Source organism: Poecilia reticulata, chromosome 18 (genome assembly GCF_904066995.2).
Source record: "Poecilia reticulata chromosome 18, P_reticulata-male-v2, whole genome shotgun sequence".
Taxonomy (NCBI): domain Eukaryota; kingdom Metazoa; phylum Chordata; class Actinopteri; order Cyprinodontiformes; family Poeciliidae; genus Poecilia; species Poecilia reticulata.
The window spans coordinates 24,162,335-24,186,683 of NC_088847.1; the positions used below are offsets into that span (position 1 = coordinate 24,162,335).

Consider the following 24,349-nt stretch of genomic DNA (forward strand, 5'->3'; position numbering starts at 1 on the left):
TCCAATCGGCGCGACTCGTCATCACCGGACGGAGCCTCGTCACGGCCAATCACAGACCAGGCTCCTGCTGATAAACATGGATGATATTTTAAATAGAAGCATTTCCATGTTTTCAGGGTGTTTCAGGTTTTTCTCTGTTTCATGTTATTTATTATTATTGAATAGTGAATATTATCATAGAGATGAAGCTGCTTTAACATCCTGGTAGAAATTATTCCTGCTGCCTGAAGCTCAAAGCTTGTAAAGCTGCAGTTCTCCTGCTAGTGCTGCCCCCTGCTGGCGAACCTGAACAGCTGTTCACCTGCAGCTGTGGCAGCAGCGCCCCTGCAGGCCTCCTCTGGTACTACCACCAGAGTTTAACCAGGAAGGTTGAACTCTTCCTCCTCTTCCTCTCCAGGTCTGCAGCTCTCAGTGTGGATCAGCCGCCTTCCAGGCCACAGCCAGGTGAGAACAGAACCAGAACCTGGTGGTTCTGACCCAATTACCTGGGGCCTCATGCATGAAGCAGCGTGGCACAAAAACTGTCCCATATTTGACGTTCAGGTCGTCAGGTATAAAATCAACTTTGCATCAAGGTTTGTGTGAATAAACAGTTTTTCTGAGGACGACATGAAAGAGTCAAAACTCTGTAAACTGAAGTCTGACGTCATCCAGGTATTTAGACCCAGAAGCAGCAAACTGATGGTTTTATTGTTTAAACTGAGCCACATTTATCCTCAGACTGACAGACAGTGAAAACCTGACATCCTGACCATAACTGGGTCCCTCAGTTTGAGCCTCAGAGATGAAACTGACCATGAAATGCGTCTGTGGGTCGTTTCATCCTGACTGACAGGAGGAAACAGGCTGGTCAGCAGATTCACTCCAAGCTGCTGGTCAAACCACCAGCAGGTTGATCATCTCAGCTGGTCCAGGTGAGCAGCTACCTGTGCAGCTCTGATGGAGAACAATGGATCACAGATCAGATGGATCTGATGGTTTATTGGTGATCGACCAGACTGATCCTCCTGGATCTGAGCAGAACCTGTGAGGAGCCGGGCGGTACCGGTACCGGTCCAGCTGCAGCCGTCCTTCAGTGGACATGAAGCCTCTTTACTCTGTAACTTATTCACATGATTCTGCTATTAATAAACGTCCCGTTTCCCCAGAGACTCTGGCCGTAAATCCTAATGGTTTTTACACTCTTTATTTATTTCATTTGGACTTTTGGTTCTTTATTTATTTCATTTGGACTTTTGGTTCTTTATTTATTTCATTTGGACTTTTGGTTCTTTATTTATTTCATTTGGACTTTTGGTTCTTTATTTATTTCATTTGGACTTTTGGTTCTTTATTTATTTCATTTGGACTTTTGGTTCTTTATTTATTTCATTTGGACTTTTGGTTCTTTAAAATGTGTTTTTATTTCTGAGAGGTGACATTATGGGCCCTCAAAGCACCTTTTAATAAAATATTAATATACATACTGGTTCAAACAAGGAAGTTGCCATGGTTACTGCTTCACCTGGTGACAGACTTCCAGGTATTTACACTAATTTACATCAACATGTATTTATTTACATCAACATGTATCTATGGCAACGACCACCAGCTGCTCTACTTCCTGTAAATAAGGTTTATAAATCTAAGTTGCGCCGTCAGGTGCAGCTTTATGATCTCATTTCTTTGTGCGCCGCTGTTTTCTACGTTTTCAGGGCTCCAGGTTTTAGTGTGAAAACTGCACAGTGTGTTTTCTGCATGAGGCCTCTGGTTCTGGTTCTGGTTCTGGTTCTGGTTCTAATACCGACTGGAACTGGGTAGAACCCGGTACCATCTGACTTCTGGTCCTGATTCTGTTTTTGTTCTGGTTCTGGTTCCAGGTTGGTGTTTGACGACGGGACGGCAGAGGCTCATGTCTGGTTGTCAGGGCGACCGGTCCAGACTGTGCTGGGATTGGCCGATTCCCAGTGGGCGGGGCTCCAGAGAGCCGTCAGGGTCAGAGGTCACATCCACGTGTTTCCTGGGGGGCGGAGCCTGGTCAGTACCTTTCTCTGATTGGCTCTCAGCACAGAGGAAAATATGAGTGAAACGATGTCAGAAACACTGAATCCAGAGTATTCTAAGCCTGGCAGCCCGCCATGCTTTGCTAGCATAGATCTGAGGGGTCCAGACGGTACAGCAACAACAGATCTTTAATGTATTGTGGTGCTAAACCGTTCAGTGATTTATAAACTAACATCAGTATTTTAAAGTCTATTCTCTGAGCTACAGGGAGCCAGAGGAGGGACTTTAAACCTGGAGTTATGTCTCCATCTTCCTGGTTTTAGTCAGAACAGCTGCAGCAGCTTCTTGATCGGCTGCAGCTGTTTGATTGATTTATTAGTCAGACCTGTGAAGACGCTGCTGCAGGAATCAATGCGGCTAAAGATAAACACAGGATGAGTTTCTCTGATCTGAGACATCAGTCCTCTAATCCTGGAGATGTTCTTCAGCTGATGGTTGTATATTAATATGTTCTTTCATGTATTTGTCCGCCTCTACTTGACTGTTGCTGTGGTTCTCTGTGTCTACTATAATGGGGTTGGTCCTCCAGCTCTGCCTTCTTCTTCTTCTCTTGTTCAGGGTCCTCCAGGACTATTATGAATATTAAGTTATTAATTTCCTCTTTTGTCATTCGTTCCACTGGGGAGAGGCAAGTTTATAATCTATTGTAATCCTTTCATTTATGTTGTTCAAACGTTTGTTTGAACAACATAAATATAAGTGTTTGGATATTTTCATTTGAGTTCATTTGAGTTGCTATTACGCCTTTATAACATTTGCTGCAGCTAACACTTATTTAGATTGGATTGGAGAACTGGAGCACATGCTAGGTGCTAATGCTAACATCTCCCGATTGACAGATGAAATAAACGGAGACCCTCCAAACCCAGACTTGGCCTCCGATCACCACATACAACGCAGAAGCCCAGCGGTCACACTGTTGGGCAGAGATCAGAGAAACTCGTCCCATAAACTGACCAACCAGTTTCTGAGACTCATTAAACTCAGCAGACAGAAATGTTGGAGCTGCTGAAGCCACATTAGCAGCATTGAATTAAATCTCCCGTTTGTTGCTCATCTCTGCTCAGTGCAGCAGGTTTAACTCATCCTGCAGGGCCGGTCCAAGGCTGATGGGGCCTGGGGCAGAATCTGCCTGAGGGGCCCCATCAGCACCTCTAACAGCTTCTGGTTGGATTTAATCTGGGAGAGGAAGAGGAGATTAACTGGCCAACATAAAAACTATCAGTTATAATCCATTTGTATTTAGTAAATAAACAGCTCAAACTCAAAGATTAAACTCACAGCATCAAATTGTTGCCATGGTAACAAAACAAAATTTTGTTCTTTGAACTTTTACAAAGTAAACTCGCCAGGTCCTTAAAATCTTACATTTAAATGTTAAACAATTTAAAGTCTTTTCATTTAGGCTGAAACCATTTAATCACATTTCTCAGAATTGATCATTGATAAATAAACGCTGAATCTTTCCAGTACTAATAATATCATCACCAAACCTCTGGATTCTCCTCCACCTGCATCCCTCTGGTTTCTGACTCTGGTGTGGTTTTTCTTTTGAGATGGTACATAAAGTAACTTTTAGCCGTTGTTGCCTTGAGATCATCTGTTCCAGTTGTTTCTACTAATTCATTTCATTTTTGCTCTTCAGCCCTCAGTCGATGTCACCAAATTAAATCTGAATCTTCAGCCTGTCATTTCCTCCACCTTTACTCAGTCGATTCACTGTATTGGAGGCGGCGTCCGGACAGAACCCGGCGCTGGTGGACCAGGAGGAAGGGCGTCCATCCCAACATGCCGAAACCCAGAATATCTATAGGCCGACCAACGGCGCCGCCAGTTACCGTCATCAGATTACCATCAATCAGAACTCAGCCCAACTCCCAAAATACATTAACAAAAGTCATTCAACTAAAGTCTATCAGAAAATAGATAAAATCATCATAATGGGCCCGAATCACAAAAACAATAAACACAGGAAACGATAAACAAAGACATAATTTACCCAACAGGCTGAATCTCATTCCTGCCAGTTTTACACCAACAACCTACCAAGACATTTTCACCATACATTAATAAATCTACATAACAGAGAAAGATTTTACCGTTTTACATTTCAGAGCTTTTTTAAACCATCAATAAACTTTAAACCATCATCAATTCATTCCAGTTTCACACCAATCACTGCTGTGAAGACTTTACCTGGACTTTACCTGGACTTTACCTGGACTTTACCTGGACTTTACCTGGACTTTACCTGGATTTTACCTGGACTTTACCTGGACTTTACCTGGACTTTACCTGGATTTTACCTGGACTTTACCTGGACTTTACCTGGACTTTACCTGGACTTTACCTGGACTTTACCTGGACTTTACCTGGACTTTACCTGGACTTTACCTGGACTTTACCTGGATTTTACCTGGACTTTGTCTGGACTTTGTCTGGACTTTACCTGGACTTTACCTGGACTTTACCTGGACTTTACCTGGACTTTACCTGGACTTTACCTGGACTTTACCTGGACTTTACCTGGACTTTACCTGGACTTTACCTGGACTTTACCTGGACTTTACCTGGACTTTACCTGGACTTTGTCTGGACTTTACCTGGACTTTACCTGGACTTTACCTGGACTTTACCTGGATTTTACCTGGACTTTACCTGGACTTTACCTGGACTTTACCTGGACTTTACCTGGATTTTACCTGGACTTTGTCTGGACTTTACCTGGACTTTACCTGGACTTTACCTGGACTTTACCTGGACTTTACCTGGACTTTACCTGGACTTTACCTGGACTTTACCTGGACTTTACCTGGACTTTACCTGGACTTTACCTGGATTTTACCTGGACTTTATCTGGACTTTACCTGGACTTTACCTGGACTTTACCTGGACTTTATCTGGACTTGATCTGGATTTGACCTGGACTTTACCTGGACTTTACCTGGACTTTATCTGGACTTTACCTGGACTTTACCTGGACTTTACCTGGACTTTACCTGGACTTTACCTGGACTTTACCTGGACTTTACCTGGACTTTACCTGGACTTTACCTGGACTTTATCTGGACTTTACCTGGACTTTACCTGGACTTTGTCTGGACTTTACCTGGACTTTGTCTGGACTTTACCTGGACTTTACCTGGACTTTACCTGGACTTTACCTGGACTTTACCTGGACTTTATCTGGACTTTACCTGGACTTTACCTGGACTTTGTCTGGACTTTACCTGGATTTTACCTGGACTTTACCTGGACTTTACCTGGACTTTACCTGGACTTTACCTGGATTTTACCTGGACTTTACCTGGATTTTACCTGGACTTTACCTGGACTTTACCTGGACTTTGTCTGGACTTTACCTGGACTTTATCTGGACTTTACCTGGACTTTACCTGGACTTTACCTGGACTTTACCTGGACTTTACCTGGACTTTATCTGGATTTTATCTGGACTTGATCTGGACTTTACCTGGACTTTACCTGGTCTTTACCTGGACTTTATCTGGACTTTACCTGGACTTTACCTGGATTTTACCTGGACTTTACCTGGACTTTACCTGGACTTTACCTGGACTTTACCTGGATTTTACCTGGACTTTACCTGGACTTTGTCTGGACTTTGTCTGGACTTTGTCTGGACTTTACCTGGACTTTACCTGACTTTATCTGGACTTTACCTGGACTTTACCTGGACTTTATCTGGACTTTACCTGGACTTTACCTGGACTTTGTCTGGACTTTGTCTGGACTTTACCTGGACTTTGTCTGGACTTTACCTGGACTTTGTCTGGACTTTGTCTGGACTTTGTCTGGACTTTACCTGGACTTTGTCTGGACTTTGTCTGGACTTTGTCTGGACTTTACCTGGACTTTGTCTGGACTTTGTCTGGACTTTACCTGGACTTTACCTGGACTTTGTCTGGACTTTGTCTGGACTTTACCTGGACTTTATCTGGATTTTATCTGGACTTTACCTGGACTTTACCTGGACTTTGTCTGGACTTTACCTGGACTTTACCTGGACTTTACCTGGACTTTACCTGGATTTTACCTGGACTTTACCTGGACTTTACCTGGACTTTACCTGGACTTTACCTGGACTTTACCTGGACTTTACCTGGACTTTACCTGGACTTTACCTGGACTTTACCTGGACTTTACCTGGACTTTACCTGGACTTTACCTGGACTTTACCTGGACTTTACCTGGACTTTACCTGGACTTTATCTGGACTTTGTCTGGACTTTACCTGGACTTTACCTGGACTTTGTCTGGACTTTGTCTGGACTTTACCTGGACTTTACCTGGACTTTGTCTGGACTTTGTCTGGACTTTGTCTGGACTTTATCTGGACTTTACCTGGACTTTACCTGGACTTTACCTGGACTTTACCTGGACTTTACCTGGACTTTACCTGGACTTTACCTGGACTTTACCTGGATTTTACCTGGACTTTACCTGGACTTTACCTGGACTTTACCTGGACTTTACCTGGATTTTACCTGGACTTTACCTGGTTCTTCTCTTTTAACACATTCATGTATAAACAAACCTCACAGTGATATTTATTCTCTCAGTTTAAATCATTTCTGAATACCAAAGGAAATAATGCTTTATACAGTGTTTTTATATAAACAGCATCTTTACATTTTAGAGTCTAACTCTTAACACAGAGTCTATCAGTTGGTTCATCCCACCTTATTCAACTCTTCATCACTTTCAGCCGCTATGAACCGACAACAGGCAGGTGGACATCAGTGACCTGCTGAGTTCAGGTCAGCAGGGAAAACTCGGTGGTCAGAGGGTCAATCAGATCCAGGAAAAGAAACCACTCTGGTTTTCCTGGGATTGAAACTTGACTGACTCCATTTCCTGCCTCGTCTCCATCAATCAGCTCTCCTGCATCCTTTGGTTTCCTGGTGGTCACTTTGTCCTCCAGAGCTTTGGGGGTGGATGTGCTGGTTTAGCCTCATTGCTGATGTTGAAGGTGGGTTTTCACTCAGAGGCTGAAGTGCAGAAAATCTGTTTTTCAGTGGGATTCCCACGGAGTCGGGATGTTTTGAGGCTTTGGTCGCTTTGTCCTTGGGGTCAGTGGAGCCGTTTTGGTTCCAGCTGCTTGTTTGCTATTCTTTGGCGCAGCAGGTGTTGAGGTTGAAGGTGGGTTTCAGCTCAGAGCCTGTTGTATCAGGGTTGTTGTATTGATCTCAGAGCTGATCCGTCCAGGTTCTCCCCGTTAGTCGTCTCATGGGATCTGCAGTGGGAGACTTTTGTTTCGGCTTGGCGCCCTGAGCGATCCAGGGTGAGCTGCTTGGTGTACGACCTCTCCGCTGGTTTGAGGAAGAGTTGTTTCATATCCACGTTGATCTCAAAGTTCACCTCCAGCCGTTGAATCTTTGTTTCTAAAAACTGGAGTCGTTGTAGAATACTGCTGATGCCCTCGGGGTCGGCGGGGGCATTTTGCCCTGGTTCAACTTGGAGGTGAGGAAAAGTGAGAAAATCTCCCGGTCTTTAGGTTTGAAGTAATCCAGTTATGATGTCGATAAACTATAAAAACTGAGACTTATTAAAAATAAAGTCACCAGTAAGGAGGCAGCAGGATGAGCTGCTTCAGCTGCAGGACGTGACCTTTAACCCCCTGAAACATTCTATTAATAAAATCTATAATCAGCTTGTTTCCTAAATTAGGACCAATATTAACATCGTAGAGATCAAAGGCTTCCTGTTTTTCCACTGTAGTGTAATATTTATACATATTGGAAATCTACCTATTTATTAAAACTATTAATTATATTCCTGCTGTTTCTGCAGTCGCCCTTCATAAAATCCCCGTTTTGCTGATGTCAGCTTGTTTTTATTTTATATTCTTCTGAGTCGGTTATTGATCCTGATCACATCGTTTTCTAACTTCTCCAAACTGTCATCCAGTCGGTCGTTTCTTTAAGGAGACGATTATAATTATAAATTCCTTCAAATATTTCCAACAACGTATTTTATGACTCATTAACATCATAAACAATTATAGTTAAATAATTCTACTTTCATTTGCTGATTTTACTCTACATTGGTAATTTGCTTTGCATATTTGAATTGAACTGATTACTGATGTCTAACATGATCAGTGACCAACAATCTGCTTTAGTTTCCACATTAAGCTAATTTATATCACCAATCAGAGTCTCTGTTCTTCATGTCGGCTGTAATTTCCACGGACAGAAACCTGTTTTATAAATTCAGCCGTTTCTCCACAAATGAAACTTTCATATCTAATATTTTCTCACTGACCTCGTCTGGACGAACCAGGAGTTCGATGAACTCGCCTGATTGAAACATGTCCAGGTTTTTCACCCTCAGCTTTAACATCCATCCACTGAACTGTTCGTCTCCGTCGGCTCGTTAACGCGTTCCACTAACGAGCCGTGAAGCTCCGCCTCCCTTCGTTTGACCTGCTCTGATTGGTCATGTGACCATCTGACCGTCCAGCAGGTTCCTCAGATCGTGACCCCAATAATCCTGATCAGATTGATGAAGGTCATGATGGGACTCACCCTTTGAACGCAGAACTCCAGAGGCAGGTAAGGTGAAGGTGGTTTGTTCAGGTATCTGGATCAGGTGCTGGATCTCTACAGGTGGGTGAGCCGAGCTGGGAAAGGGCCGCTGTGGATCCGGGGCTGGAGGTGAAGAGGGCAAAGGTCGTGCTGGGGGCGGACAGGTGAGTGGAGGAGCTGGATCTTCTGGGGTCCAGGAGGGAGCCGCCGACCGGGAGGGTGGAGAAGGTTTGATACAGCGAAGAGGTTCTGGAAACCAGCAGGTAAAGTCCACGGGTCACTAGGAACCGGATCAGGCTGCCGATAATCCTGGCAGGTCAGGTGATCCGAGGCTCCATGGAGGTACAACCTGAGGATTACACAGGAGGCAGGGGGTCAGAGGTCAGCTCTCCTGATGAAGGTAGGGAGCTGCAGGCCACGCCCTCCAGAAAGGCCCCGGATGCCCCCTGGTGGAGGAAGTGGAGAACAACAACCAGATCCCAGCATTTTATCAGAGAAAAGTTCCTGTTACAGTGAATTAAAGACATTAAAAGTGTTCAGAATAACATCCACACTGCTGCTGGTGATGAAACGGGTCCATCTGCATGTCTGCTGAGAGTCCTGGAGGTAAACGAGGCCTTTGCTGTTCGTTCAGCCACATGTAGTAAAAAGACCTAAAGTTGGAAAACATTTCAGAAATGGTCCCACAGTCCAAACTTTGGTTGAATGTCAAAGCTTCAACATTTGCTTGGATGTATTCAGACGTTCAGTAGATGTTCAGTAAATTGTCAGATTGAAGCTCCTCCCTCTCACTGACATCATCATGTATAGATTCTCCTTTCCTACCATTGTTGTTCCTCTGGACCTCCAGACTGCAGCTTTCACCCCTAAGGAACCTGCTTTACACCCAGTAGCCTCAGTGACTGCCATCCCATCTCAAATCCTCCATTTATAAAGTCCAGCCATAATTTATCTGAACAAATCCAACCTGGTTTTGGTCCACAGAACCAACCAGCGCTTCTTAGAGGTACCAGCTTCTTAAAGGTACCAGCTTCTTAAAGGTACCAGCTTCTAAAGGTACCAGCTTCTTAAAGGTACCAGCTTCTTAAAGGTACCAGCTTCTAAAGGTACCAGCTTCTTAAAGGTACCAGCTTCTAGAGGTACCAGCTTCTTAAAGGTACCAGCTTCTTAGAGGTACCAGCTTCTTAAAGGTACCAGCTTCTTAAAGGTACCAGCTTCTTAGAGGTACCAGCTTCTTAGAGGTACCAGCTTCTTAAAGGTACCAGCTTCTTAGAGGTACCAGCTTCTTAAAGGTACCAGCTTCTTAGAGGTACCAGCTTCTTAAAGGTACCAGCTTCTTAGAGGTACCAGCTTCTTAGAGGTACCAGCTTCTTAGAGGTACCAGCTTCTTAAAGGTACCAGCTTCTTAAAGGTACCAGCTTCTTAAAGGTACCAGCTTCTTAGAGGTACCAGCTTCTTAAAGGTACCAGCTTCTTAAAGGTACCAGCTTCTAAAGGTACCAGCTTCTTAAAGGTACCAGCTTCTTAAAGGTACCAGCTTCTTAAAGGTACCAGCTTCTTAGAGGTACCAGCTTCTAAAGGTACCAGCTTCTTAGAGGTACCAGCTTCTTAAAGGTACCAGCTTCTTAGAGGTACCAGCTTCTAAAGGTACCAGCTTCTTAGAGGTACCAGCTTCTTAAAGGTACCAGCTTCTAAAGGTACCAGCTTCTTAAAGGTACCAGCTTCTTAGAGGTACCAGCTTCTTAAAGGTACCAGCTTCTTAGAGGTACCAGCTTCTTAGAGGTACCAGCTTCTTAAAGGTACCAGCTTCTTAAAGGTACCAGCTTCTTAAAGGTACCAGCTTCTTAGAGGTACCAGCTTCTTAGAGGTACCAGCTTCTTAGAGGTACCAGCTTCTTAAAGGTACCAGCTTCTTAAAGGTACCAGCTTCTAAAGGTACCAGCACTTCTTAGAGGTACCAGCTTCTTAAAGGTACCAGCTTCTTAAAGGTACCAGCTTCTTAGAGGTACCAGCTTCTTAGAGGTACCAGCTTCTTAAAGGTACCAGCTTCTTAAAGGTACCAGCTTCTTAAAGGTACCAGCTTCTTAAAGGTACCAGCTTCTTAAAGGTACCAGCTTCTTAGAGGTACCAGCTTCTTAAAGGTACCAGCTTCTTAAAGGTACCAGCTTCTTAAAGGTACCAGCTTCTAAAGGTACCAGCTTCTTAAAGGTACCAGCTTCTAAAGGTACCAGCTTCTTAAAGGTACCAGCTTCTTAAAGGTACCAGCTTCTAAAGGTACCAGCTTCTTAAAGGTACCAGCTTCTTAAAGGTACCAGCTTCTAAAGGTACCAGCTTCTTAAAGGTACCAGCTTCTAAAGGTACCAGCTTCTTAAAGGTACCAGCTTCTTAAAGGTACCAGCTTCTTAAAGGTACCAGCTTCTAAAGGTACCAGCTTCTTAAAGGTACCAGCTTCTTAAAGGTACCAGCTTCTTAAAGGTACCAGCTTCTAAAGGTACCAGCTTCTTAAAGGTACCAGCTTCTAAAGGTACCAGCTTCTTAAAGGTACCAGCTTCTTAAAGGTACCAGCTTCTTAAAGGTACCAGCTTCTAAAGGTACCAGCTTCTTAAAGGTACCAGCTTCTTAAAGGTACCAGCTTCTTAAAGGTACCAGCTTCTAAAGGTACCAGCTTCTTAAAGGTACCAGCTTCTTAGAGGTACCAGCTTCTTAAAGGTACCAGCTTCTTAAAGGTACCAGCTTCTTAGAGGTACCAGCTTCTTAAAGGTACCAGCTTCTTAAAGGTACCAGCTTCTTAAAGGTACCAGCTTCTTAAAGGTACCAGCTTCTTAGAGGTACCAGCTTCTAAAGGTACCAGCTTCTTAAAGGTACCAGCTTCTTAAAGGTACCAGCTTCTTAGAGGTACCAGCTTCTTAAAGGTACCAGCTTCTAAAGGTACCAGCTTCTTAAAGGTACCAGCTTCTAAAGGTACCAGCTTCTTAAAGGTACCAGCTTCTTAAAGGTACCAGCTTCTTAAAGGTACCAGCTTCTAAAGGTACCAGCTTCTTAAAGGTACCAGCTTCTAAAGGTACCAGCTTCTAAAGGTACCAGCTTCTTAAAGGTACCAGCTTCTTAAAGGTACCAGCTTCTTAAAGGTACCAGCTTCTTAAAGGTACCAGCTTCTAAAGGTACCAGCTTCTTAAAGGTACCAGCTTCTAAAGGTACCAGCTTCTAAAGGTACCAGCTTCTAAAGGTACCAGCTTCTTAAAGGTACCAGCTTCTTAAAGGTACCAGCTTCTTAAAGGTACCAGCTTCTTAAAGGTACCAGCTTCTAAAGGTACCAGCTTCTTAAAGGTACCAGCTTCTTAAAGGTACCAGCTTCTTAAAGGTACCAGCTTCTTAGAGGTACCAGCTTCTTAAAGGTACCAGCTTCTAAAGGTACCAGCTTCTAAAGGTACCAGCTTCTTAAAGGTACCAGCTTCTAAAGGTACCAGCTTCTTAGAGGTACCAGCTTCTTAAAGGTACCAGCTTCTTAAAGGTACCAGCTTCTAAAGGTACCAGCTTCTTAAAGGTACCAGCTTCTTAAAGGTACCAGCTTCTTAAAGGTACCAGCTTCTAAAGGTACCAGCTTCTTAGAGGTACCAGCTTCTTAAAGGTACCAGCTTCTTAAAGGTACCAGCTTCTAAAGGTACCAGCTTCTTAAAGGTACCAGCTTCTTAGAGGTACCAGCTTCTTAGAGGTACCAGCTTCTTAAAGGTACCAGCTTCTTAAAGGTACCAGCTTCTAAAGGTACCAGCTTCTAAAGGTACCAGCTTCTAAAGGTACCAGCTTCTAAAGGTACCAGCTTCTTAGAGGTACCAGCTTCTTAGAGGTACCAGCTTCTTAAAGGTACCAGCTTCTTAGAGGTACCAGCTTCTTAAAGGTACCAGCTTCTTAAAGGTACCAGCTTCTAAAGGTACCAGCTTCTAAAGGTACCAGCTTCTTAAAGGTACCAGCTTCTAAAGGTACCAGCTTCTAAAGGTACCAGTAAAGGTACCAGCTTCTTAAAGGTACCAGCTTCTAAAGGTACCAGCTTCTTAAAGGTACCAGCTTCTTAAAGGTACCAGCTTCTAAAGGTACCAGCTTCTTAAAGGTACCAGCTTCTTAAAGGTACCAGCTTCTTAAAGGTACCAGCTTCTTAAAGGTACCAGCTTCTTAAAGGTACCAGCTTCTTAAAGGTACCAGTCCTCCCTCCCTGCTGGCTGATTATCCAGACTCCAGCTGGATCTGACTCCATGTAAACTTGATGATCCTCTAATTCGCCTCTGAACTGGTTTCATTCAGTTTGTTCAGCTAAACTCATCCCGTTACCTCAGGTGTTCCTCAGGGCTCCGTCCTGTTACTCTTCATTATTTAACCTTTGGTTAGATCGTCTCTCAACCTGCTTCTCTTCCGTCTCTCACTGATTGTCTAATGAACCATTTTAAGCTCCTGAAATTAAATTACAGTAAAGCTGAACGTCTCTTAATTGGAACTAAATCAACACTAAGTAAACTCAGCGCCTCCATTTCCCTCCATCAGGTTCCCTCCATCAGGTTCCCTCCATCAGGTTCCCTCCATCAGGTTCCCTCCATCAGGTTCCCTCCTTTCCATCAGGTTCCCTCCTTTCCATCAGGTTCCCTCCATCAGGTTCCCTCCATCAGGTTCCCTCCATCAGGTTCCCTCCATCAGGTTCCCAGTCTCTCCTTTGGTTCCCGTGTCGGTAATAAACTGTCAGCCTCGATCGTTCGGTCAGCTGAGATGTTCATCCTCTGTTCTGGTTTCTTCTTCTCGTTCAGATTTCTCTAATTCTGCTACAGGAAACCCCATAAATTACAGTTGGTCCAAAACCCAGCCGCTCGTATCGTCACCCCTTCAGTTCTGGTGACGATACGAGCGGCTGGGAACCAGTGGAGCTGCGATGATCAGGAGTGACGATCAGCCCGTCACTCCTGATCATCACAGCTCCACTGGTTTCCATCTCCTGCTGCTTATAAGATCCTCAAGTGGTTCAAAACCTTCACTTCCATTTCTCCTGGAGGAAAAGGTCCAGTAGATATGTCCTTCACATCACCTGAGCCCTCAGACCCTGTCCTGTCCGTCTCTGTCCTCCAGCCCGTCTTGTTGCTATGGAGACACGAAGCATCGACTCTCTGACTCAAACCAGCTGCTTCTAGTAGCAACAGCCTTTTTGTTGTTTCCTCATTTTTACTGTTTTTATGTGAAGGCGACCTGAGAACCAGAAAGAACTGCAAATAGAATGTTTTATTATTATTGTTATTATTATTGTTATTATTATTATTGTTATTGTTATTATTATTATTGGGCTGATTTTATATTATTTATTTATTTTTGTTTATTTAAACATCCAACAACAGGGCATTAACCACAGGGACAAAGCAAACATGACATTTTTTTTCCCCCTACCCCTCCCTAACTATCCCCATCCTGCTGCAACAAAAAGAGAGAAAAATAAATAAATAAAACAACAACAATAAGAAGAAGAAATAAATAAAATAAGAAAAATCCAGAAGAGAGAGAAGAAGAAAAAAAAGCCACAAGCAAAGAAAGGAGACAACTCCAAGACGTGTGCAACATGCATACATGCGTCTATACAACCATGGATACACAAACAGAGTCAGGACACGGACATTCAAGAGTGTACAGGTGGACGAACACCGTCAATAGCCAGAACCACAAGGAGCCATTGAGGCCGCCGGGCCGGGGCTCAGGCACACACACATCAGAGCCAGCATCTGCATGGCCCTCAGGCTCGAGGGCATCCAGTCTCTCAAAATAAAATAATACAGGGGCCCAGGTTTTATGAAAGTTTTGGATCGAACCTCTGACACAAAATTTGATCTTCTCTAACTTAAGGAACAGGGTCAGATCTTTCAGAAGCCTTGGGAGGGTGTTCTACTCTTCTTCGGGCGAGGAGAGTTGAAAAAGCCAGTACATTTTTAAAATCATGTGTTAATGATATACCCTCCCCTGGAACTCCAAATATTGCCAATACAGCCCTGGGTTGGATGCCCATTTCAAAAGCTTCAGATAGGATCTGGAAAACTGTAGACCAGAAGTTACACAGTTTGTTACAGGACCAGAACATGTGCGTTGAATTCGCCTTAGCTATATGGCAACGAGCACAGGCTTCACTGACTGTAGAATAAATCCTTGAGAGTCTGGCTCTGCTGTAATGAATCCTATGAAGAACCTTGAACTGAATGAGTCCAAGTCGAGCGCATGATGTCGACCCGTTAGCTCTGCGTAATGCGTGATCCCAAGTCTCATCAGAGATGTGTATTCCAAGTTCTTCTGACCATTCTGCTCTGATCTCATCGAGCTTTACTGCGTTGAGTGATGAGATGCTATTATAAACTTTGGAGATGAGACCTCTACAATGTGTAGGGGTTTGCAAGAGGATGTCCATTCCTCCCTTTGGAGGCAAGTTGGGAAAGCAAGGACTGATGTTACGAACAAAGTCTCGGATCTGGAGATATCGGAATAGGGAGGAATGCTGTAAACTGAATTTAGAGGAAATGGCATCAAAGGTAGCGAAAACACTATTTATATAAAGGTCACTACATTTACTTAAGCCTGCTCTCTGCCATTGGGCAAAGACAGGATCCAACATGGACGGCAGGAAGACATGGTTATCACATATGGGGCTGTAGATGGAGAAGTTTGTCATATTGAAGTGTTGTCTGAATTGTGACCATATTTTTAGGGTGGAGATTACAACTGGACAAGAAGAATGTTGCTTAGGAGAGAGAGGGAGCTTTGAGGTAACTAATGCAGGGAGTGATGATGGCCGACATACATTCAGTTCTAATTGGCACCAGTCAACATCCGGTTGTTGGAGCAAACATGCTACTTTTTGTAGGTTTGCTGCCCAGTAGGTTAGGTAGAGCCAAACCCCCCACTTCCCCTTGTCTCTGAAGGAAACTCCTTCTGATTCTGGGGTGTTTATTACTCCACATGAACGAGGACAGCTGTTTATCAATAAGTCTGAAGAATGATTTGGGAGAAACACTGGAATAAATACATAAATCTGGGCAAGATGTTCATTTTAATACATGTAACTTTGCCAGCAAGGGATAAATGTAGGACGCTCCACTTCTGGAGGCGTTTCAGATTACTGAGCAGAGGGGTGGGCTGATTTTATATTGATTCATGTCAACATGAAGAGTTTAAACAGGATGAGACGCTCTGAGCCAGAGGAGGAGGAGCAACGCTGATCAGACTCAGACATTGATCAGTCGATCAGATGTTAATCAGATGTTATTGTATTGATTCTAATATTTCTGTCTATAACTGATTGATTTTGATCCATTGATCTTAAATTGTTTCTGATCAGAATCCAGCATTGATCCTCTGTTACCTGTCAGGTGAGTCTCTGTCCTCTGTGTCTCTTCCAGGGGACAGACGGAGACACTGAGGACGTCCTGCTGCACTTCCTGCTGTCCCTCTGCAGCAGTGATGTCATCGGGCAGCAGGTGCTGCTCACCTGCAGGAAGCGGACCAATCAGAGCTCAGCAGGTAGGAACGGTCAGCAGAACCTGCTGGACCCGGTCCAGAGGACCGACCCGGTTCTGACCCGGTTCTGTCTCCATCAGAGGTGAGACGCTTCAGCCGAGGAGACAGAGACTTCCTGACCAGGAGGCTCCGCCCCCTGCAGCTCACCTGCTCTCACCTGCAGCTGCAGGGAGAATCATGATGAACCTGATGAACGAGTCACTGACCTGATCTGAGGGTCACCTGGAAGAACCTGTTCACCTGGAGAACTGAACCTGTTCACCTGCTGAACCTGTTCACCTGGATGAACCTGTTCACCTGCTGAACCTGTTCACCTGCTGAACCTGTTCACCTGCTGAACCTGTTCACCTGGATGAACCTGTTCACCTGCTGAACCTGTTCACCTGCTGAACCTGTTCACCTGCTGAACCTGTTCACCTGCTGAACCTGTTCACCTGCTGAACCTGTTCACCTGCTGAACCTGTTCACCTGCTGAACCTGTTCACCTGCTGAACCTGTTCACCTGCTGAACCTGTTCACCTGCTGAACCTGTTCACCTGCTGAACCTGTTCACCTGCTGAACCTGTTCACCTGGATGAACCTGTTCACCTGGATGAACCTGTTCACCTGCTGAACCTGTTCACCTGGATGAACCTGTTCACCTGCTGAACCTGTTCACCTGGATGTTTAACTGAGTCACTAAATGATCTCAGTCTGACAGGAACACCTGGACCAGGTGAGTCCAGTGGCTGAGTGTCATCAGCTCTGTCAGGCTGCAGGACTTGGACTAGGCCGTCTGAGGCGACATGTTTCTGTCTGGAGTTAATTTATTAAAACTTTATTTCCTCTGAACTGATTTTTAAGCCGTTATTTCTGCTGAAGTCGGATCAGTCAACCGTCAGTGAGGAACCTGTACAGGTGATGTCAGGTATCCTGATCTATTTGTGGAACTAAAATTGACAGATTTCTAAAATCTGAAGCGGAAAGTCTTGCTTGGATCAAAGCTTGAGCTCGACCACATTAGCAGCTCAACCGTCGTAGGATCAATAAGAACAAAGTGTCTGCTGGTGTAAGTATTATTGCTTTGCTTTCTTTGTGTTTAGTGAATGAAAAAAATAAAGTCAATAATAAAAACATCCATTATGAAAACCTTTTAGCCAAGTACAGCATAATGGCAGTACCGATACAACTTCTACACCCTGAAGCCTGTCAGTTACAGCCTTACGTTAGCTGAACAGATCAATATGCAATGTGTACCGTATCTGACATACATTAAAGATTTTATTTCACCTGAAAAGGCTTTTTACTAAACTGTAATCGTGTTAGCCACGCTAGCTTTTACTAAACTGTAATCGTGTTAGCCACGCTAACTTTTACTAAACTGTAATCGTTTTAGCCATGCTAGCTTTTACTAAACTGTGATCGTGTTAGCCACGCTAGCTTTTACTAAACTGTAATCATGTTAGCCATGCTAGCTTTTACTAAACTGTAATCGTGTTAGCCACGCTAGCTTTTACTAAACTGTAATCGTGTTAGCCACGCTAGCTTTTACTAAACTGTAATCGTGTTAGCCACGCTAGCTTTTACTACACTGTAATCGTGTTAGCCACACTAGCTTTTACTAAACTGCAATCGTGTTAGCCACGCTAGCTTTTACTAAACTGTTATCGTGTTAGCCACGCTAGCTTTTACTAAACTGTAATCGTGTTAGCCACGCTAGCTTTTACTAAACTGTAATCGTGTTAGCCACGCTAGCTTTTACTAAACTGCAATCGTGTTAGCCACGCTAGCTTTTACTAAACTGTAATCGTGTTAGCCACGCTAGCTTTTACTAAACTGCAATCGTGTTAGCCACGCTAGCTTTTACTAAACTGCAATCGTGTTAGCCACGCTAACTTTTACTAAACTGCAATCGTGTTAGCCACGCTAGCTTTTACTAAACTGCAATCGTGTTAGCCACGCTAGCTTTTACTAAACTGTAATCGTGTTAGCCACGCTAGCTTTTACTAAACTGCAATCGTGTTAGCCACGCTAGCTTTTACTAAACTGTAATCGTGTTAGCCACGCTAGCTTTTACTAAACTGTAATCGTGTTAGCCACGCTAGCTTTTACTAAACTGCAATCGTGTTAGCCACGCTAGCTTTTACTAAACTGTAATCGTGTTAGCCACGCTAGCTTTTACTAAACTGCAATCGTGTTAGCCACGCTAGCTTTTACTAAACTGCAATCGTGTTAGCCACGCTAACTTTTACTAAACTGCAATCGTGTTAGCCACGCTAGCTTTTACTAAACTGCAATCGTGTTAGCCACGCTAGCTTTTACTAAACTGTAATCGTGTTAGCCACGCTAGCTTTTACTAAACTGCAATCGTGTTAGCCACGCTAGCTTTTACTAAACTGTAATCGTGTTAGCCACGCTAGCTTTACTAAACTGCAATCGTGTTAGCCACGCTAGCTTTTACTAAACTGTAATCGTGTTAGCCACGCTAGCTTTTACTAAACTGTAATCGTGTTAGCCACACTAGCTTTTACTAAACTGCAATCGTGTTAGCCACGCTAGCTTTTACTAAACTGTTATCGTGTTAGCCACGCTAGCTTTTACTAAACTGTAATCGTGTTAGCCACGCTAGCTTTTACTAAACTGTAATCGTGTTAGCCACGCTAGCTTTTACTAAACTGCAATCGTGTTAGCCACGCTAGCTTTTACTAAACTGTAATCGTGTTAGCCACGCTAGCTTTTACTAAACTGCAATCGTGTTAGCCACGCTAGCTTTTACTAAACTGCAATCGTGTTAGCCACGCTAACTTTTACTAAACTGCAATCGTGTTAGCCACGCTAGCTTTTACTAAACTGCAATCGTGTTAGCCACGCTAGCTTTTACTAAACTGTAATCGTGTTAGCCACGCTAGCTTTTACTAAACTGCAATCGTGTTAGCCACGCTAGCTTTTACTAAACTGTAATCGTGTTAGCCACGCTAGCTTTTACTAAACTGTAATCGTGTTAGCCACGCTAGCTTTTACTAAACTGCAATCGTGTTAGCCACGCTAGCTTTTACTAAACTGTAATCGTGTTAGCCACGCTAGCTTTTACTAAACTGCATCGTGTTAGCCACGCTAGCTTTTACTAAACTGCAATCGTGTTAGCCACGCTAACTTTTACTAAACTGCAATCGTGTTAGCCACGCTAGCTTTTACTAAACTGCAATCGTGTTAGCCACGCTAGCTTTTACTAAACTGTAATCGTGTTAGCCACGCTAGCTTTTACTAAACTGCAATCGTGTTAGCCACGCTAGCTTTTACTAAACTGCAATCGTGTTAGCCACGCTAGCTTTTACTAAACTGTAATCGTGTTAGCCACGCTAGCTTTTACTAAACTAGCTTTTCCAAGAACAACAGCCATCAGTGATCTTGTCCACAGGTATATTTATGCTGAGGGTCTGAGGATCTGCTGTTTTCCTCATCGACTGGTAGCATTTAGCTGCGACGCCACAATGTTAGAGGCATCGCGTGGCTAAAACATCTTGATGTCGTCCAGAAAAGACGACATGAACTTGTTGGTTCCCTTGTCGTGGCTGATATTTAGTGAAAATCCGGCAGAAATGCTAAACTAATCAACTCAGAAATATTCTGCAGAGTCAGTCAAAATGAAACATCCCATAGAAGCTATTAGCTCTGCGAGGAGTTAATGTGAGACATGAAGCCACGTGGGACTTTCGAGGGTTTCTGGGCGGAGCTTGGTGAGGTCACTGACACCTGAACAGAATCATGGTTCATGATTCATAACCCATCAGACACTCAGAACTCAACATAAATGCGCCCCCTGGTGGCAGAAAGGATAAATGGCTCCTACATTGTTTGAGTACTTTCTCCACCACTGGTAACCATAGCAACAAGATGATTTTTATCACAGCTGATTAATGTGGACATAAGGCTGCAGAACAGAACCAGAGGGAACAGAACCAGGAGGGAACAGAACCAGGAGGGAACAGAACCAGGAGGGAACAGAACCAGAGGGAACAGAACCAGGAGGGAACAGAACCGATCCTCCATGATGAGAGAAACTCTGCAGATCAAAAACCATCATGATCAGAATCCCAGATGATCCAGGTGAGTCGGTCCGTCTCACCTGGATCCATTGGTTCTGATCCAGCCCATCAGAACCCTTTAATCAAACCGGGTCAGGTCTCTGAAAACAGAACCGGGTCATCAGTTCCTGCTGCAGTGGCAGAGTTCAGCCAGCAGGGGGCAGCATCAGAACCTGGTTCTGTCTGAACTCTGGTTCTTCAGACCGGGTTCTGATCCACTGGATCCTTCTCAGCCACCAGAACCAGTTTGAGTCGCTCACAGCGCCACCATCAGGGTGAAAGTGTTACTGCAGGTTTGGCTGCTGTTTTCACAGTAACTTTATGTTTTTGGCGTCTGGAAAATGAGCCATTTCAGGAACTTCCTGTTTAGGTCACAATACGTTAGCGATGCACCGTTGCCTAGCAACCGGGCTTAGCTGCTCACAATACATTAGCGATGCACCGTTGCCTAGCAACCGGCTTAGCTACTCACAATACGTTAGCGATGCACCGTTGCCTAGCAACCGGGCTTAGCTGCTGTAACCGGTTCTGGCTGGATCCGGTTCATGACGACATTAGAGGTTCTGATGGTTTATTGATTTATTTCCAAACATCAAAGAATAAAATCTGATTATTGATGAAGATGATTAGAGGAAGAGAAGCAGCCGGGCCACCAGAACCAGAACCGGGCCACATGGAGAACTGGATCCTCCTCTGAGACGTTCTGGTTCTGGGTCAGATGGTCCAGTTCAGCAGGAAGCAGGAGGAACCAGAACCTCCATCCGGGCTCAGCTGGTCGGAACCAGAATGCGACCTGGAAGAGAAACAATGGACCGGGTCAGAACCTGGTAGTGGGAGTAGAACTGGGTCAGACTGGTTCTGTCCAGGTTCTGGTTCTGACCTCTGGCCTTCCTCTTGTAGTAGATGAATCCAGCCAGAGACAGGATCAGACCCAGGATCAGTCCTGAAGCTCCGATGGCCAGTTTGTTCCTGTCTGAGTCCGGCATGGACGGTTCTGAGGGACAGAGAGGACAGGTTAGGACAGGGGACAGGTTAGGACGGGGGGCAGAGAGGACAGGGGACAGGTTAGGACGGGGGGGACAGAGAGAGACAAGTCACCCAGGTGTCTCCATCGTCCTCCTTCTTACCCCAGTCGGTGACCAGAGGCTCCTTCAGGCTGGCGTGTTCCACCCTGCAGGAGATCCGCTCTCCAGACCTGCAGAGACAGGAGCAGAACCGGGTCAGAACCAGCAGAACCGGGTCATCAAACCCCACTGGTCCTACTGGTTCTGGTCGTTTAGGTTGTAATGGTTCTGTTTCTACTCGTTGTGGTCCCAGTGGTTCTGGTTCTAATGGTTCTACTGGTCCTGATTCTGGTTCTGACCCACCTGGGCGTGTACTCCAGCGTAGAGTGGACCTGGTAGTACCAGTGGTTCTGGTCCTACTGGTCCCAGTGGTTCTACTGGTTCTAATGGTTCTGGTTCTGACCCACCTGGGCGTGTACTCCAGCGTAGAGTGGACCTGGTAGTACCAGTGGTTCTGGTTCTAATGGTTCTAATGGTTCTACTGGTTCTGGTTCTGACCCACCTGGGCGTGTACTCCAGCGTAGAGTGGACCTGGTAGTACCAGTGGTTCTGGTTCTAATGGTTCTAATGGTTCTACTGGTTCTGGTTCTGACCCACCTGGGCGTGTACTCCAGCGTAGAGTGGACCTGGTAGTACCAGTGGTTCTGGTTCTAATGGTCCTACTGGTCCCAGTGGTTCTAATGGTTCTACTGGTTCTGGTTCTGACCCACCTGGGCGTGTACTCCAGCGTAGAGTGGACCTGGTAGTACCAGTGGTTCTGGTTCTAATGGTTCTAATGGTTCTACTGGTTCTGGTTCTGACCCACCTGGGCGTGTACTCCAGCGTGAAGTGGACCTGGTAGTACCAGTGGTTCTGGTTCTAATGGTTCTACTGGTCCTGGTTCTGGTTCTACTGGTCCCAGTGGTTCTAATGGTTCTACTGGTCCCAGTGGTTCTAATGGTTCTAATGGTTCTGGTTCTGGTTCTGACCCACCTGGGCGTATACTACAGCGTAGAGTGGACCTGGTAGTACCAGTGGTTCTGGTTCTAATGGTTCTAATGGTTCTAATGGTTCTACTGGTTCTGGTTCTGACCACCTGGGCTTGTACTCCAGCGTAGAGTGGACCTGGTAGTACCAGTGGTTCTGGTTCTAATGGTTCTACTGGTCCTGGTTCTGGTTCTGACCCACCTGGGCGTGTACTCCAGCGTAGAGTGGACCTGGTAGTACCAGTGGTTTTCTAATGGTTCTACTGGTCCTGGTTCTGGTCCTACTGGTCCCAGTGGTTCTACTGGTTCTAATGGTCCTGGTTCTGGTTCTGACCCACCTGGGCGTGTACTCCAGCGTAGAGTGGACCTGGTAGTACCAGTCTCCGTCCTCCATCTCGTCAGTGGTGGTGACGTCTGATGTCACTTCCTGTCCGTCTCTCAGCCAGTGGACTTTGATGGTTTTAGGGTAGAAATCATAAACTCTGCAGACCAGCATGGAGGGGTGGTGGCCAGCAGGGGGCGTCGAGGAGAACAGGCTGACTGTGGGGGCGACTGGAGGATCAATGACGGGTTATTGGTTTGTTATTGGCTGGGGTCAATACCTGATGATTATATCAATATTATCAGTTTCTCTATTGATGATGAAACCAGTTTGACTGCAGCTGCTGGGGGAAATAGATACATTTACTGGTTATTGATCCAAACTGATCAGGTTTATATTATTATAGATAAATCACAGATAATCAATAATAGATCTGATGTAACTTCAGTTTATAGTGAAAATAAAGTTTATATTTATAAATTATTTTTTCTGATTGTTTCCTGATTTAATTGATTATTGAAAGTTTCTGTTATTAATATTGATGACCAATTTATTAATGTTTAATATTAAAGTCCAGCAGTAAATAATTAATCAATAACCTGATCAGTGATCAGATCAATAATCAGATCAATATTGGTTAATGCTGATCAATAATAAATCCAGTTTAATGATCATCAGTCAGGAATCGATCGAATCAGCTCACCTGATTTATCCAGAGCCGCCTGGTAGTCGTTACCGATGTTGTTCAGGCAGTAGGCCTCCCTCTGAGCTCTCATCGCAGCGATATCTGACGTGTCTTTGTTCCAGATCTCAGCGTTCATCACTCCATACTCTGTGTATCCAACAAATCTGCCCAGGCTGCTGGTGAACCTGATGATCTCCAGCTTGTTGTAATAGATGGACCTGATGAACTGAATGTCCTTCAGCTCAGTGGAGTTAAAGACACAACGATCCACTCCATAACTCAGAAATCCACCTGGAACCAGATCAGAACCTCAGTGTTGATCAATCAGAACATTATTGATTATCAGATCATTGATGCTTCATGATCTGAACAGGGTGATGCAGAAACACATTTATTAACATATTGATCAGCTTCCTGATTGGTGCCACTGGACAGGAAGTGATGCAACATAAAACTGATCAGAGTTATTGATTATTATATAACAGTATTGATTATTATACTGATCAGAATATTTATCCTTATTTTAATTATGTATTGATCAGATAATCAACTGAATAATTTATATAAATCAATTTATTAACAGCTGATCAGTTTTAGGTAGGGAGAGTTCCCATTGATTAGTTATCAATATATCAATAACTGATCATAAAATGTGTTGATCAGTTTGTAGTCTGAAGTATCAGTTACTGTATTAATCAGTGACCAATAATTAGAATATTGATTATATTGGCTGTATTTAAACTCTATTGCCAAACAGTTAATCAATTTAAAAGTGATTATTGATCCAGATATTATTGCTTCCTGATCCTCTCTGCTGGTTAAAGTATTGATCAGATCATTGATCCTTATTGTTCTAGAGTTTAAACTATATTGACCCACATATTTATAATAACTAACAGTGATTATGGGTTATTGATCATTAACTAACAGTGATTATCGGTTATTGATCATTAACTAACAGTGATTATCGGTTATTGATCTTACCTGCAGAGTGGACGGTGATGATGACCAGCAGCCAGCCGAGCGCTGATGGACCCATGTCTCTCTCTCTCTCTCCCAGTCACAGCAACTAACTGGTTCTGATGGGACCGGCTGTAAAAACCAGAACACAGTCACATGACCCAGCATCACTG

At 44.3% G+C, this 24,349-nt stretch overlaps 2 protein-coding genes and 1 long non-coding RNA gene across 3 annotated transcripts in view; 1 reads left to right on the plus strand and 2 right to left on the minus strand.

The window, feature by feature from the left end:
- Positions 1 to 373: 373 nt before the first annotated feature.
- On the plus strand, positions 374 to 16,378 carry LOC145548629 (CST complex subunit CTC1-like; the record flags this gene model as incomplete). Its single annotated transcript, XM_081599393.1, has 4 exons — positions 374 to 444; positions 1,860 to 2,016; positions 15,999 to 16,119; positions 16,197 to 16,378. Coding segments are annotated over 4 exons (450 nt in total), but the record flags the coding sequence as incomplete, so codon positions are not given.
- A 342-nt stretch (positions 16,379 to 16,720) lies between these two features.
- Positions 16,721 to 24,349, minus strand: part of LOC145548631 (uncharacterized) — a 59,262-nt gene continuing 51,633 nt past the window's right edge. Inside the window, exon 8 of the long non-coding RNA XR_014084634.1 lies at positions 16,721 to 16,766. This is a non-coding gene — a long non-coding RNA (uncharacterized LOC145548631). The remainder of the gene's footprint in view (positions 16,767 to 24,349) is intronic.
- Positions 20,752 to 24,288, minus strand: LOC145548623 (H-2 class II histocompatibility antigen, E-S beta chain-like). Its single transcript, XM_081599386.1, has 6 exons — positions 24,201 to 24,288; positions 23,235 to 23,507; positions 22,548 to 22,761; positions 21,308 to 21,375; positions 21,061 to 21,174; positions 20,752 to 20,973 (listed from the first exon to the last, which is right to left on the minus strand). Exons 1-6 carry the CDS (start codon positions 24,253 to 24,255, stop codon positions 20,948 to 20,950), a joined length of 750 nt encoding a protein of 249 aa, XP_081455512.1. The 5' UTR covers positions 24,256 to 24,288; the 3' UTR covers positions 20,752 to 20,947.

What these genes read in the sequence shown, in the direction of transcription:
- LOC145548623 (XM_081599386.1), bottom strand. Translation starts at nt 24,255, where the DNA reads ATGGGTCCATCAGCGCTCGGCTGGCTGCTGGTCATCATCACCGTCCAC. An exon ending in GGCGGCTCTGGATAAATCAG is followed by an intron (nt 22,762 to 23,234) that starts GTGAGCTGATTC and finishes TTGATCCTCCAG; the next exon opens with TCGCCCCCACAGTCAGCCTG. An exon ending in GCCTCTGGTCACCGACTGGG is followed by an intron (nt 21,175 to 21,307) that starts GTAAGAAGGAGG and finishes TCTGTCCCTCAG; the next exon opens with AACCGTCCATGCCGGACTCA.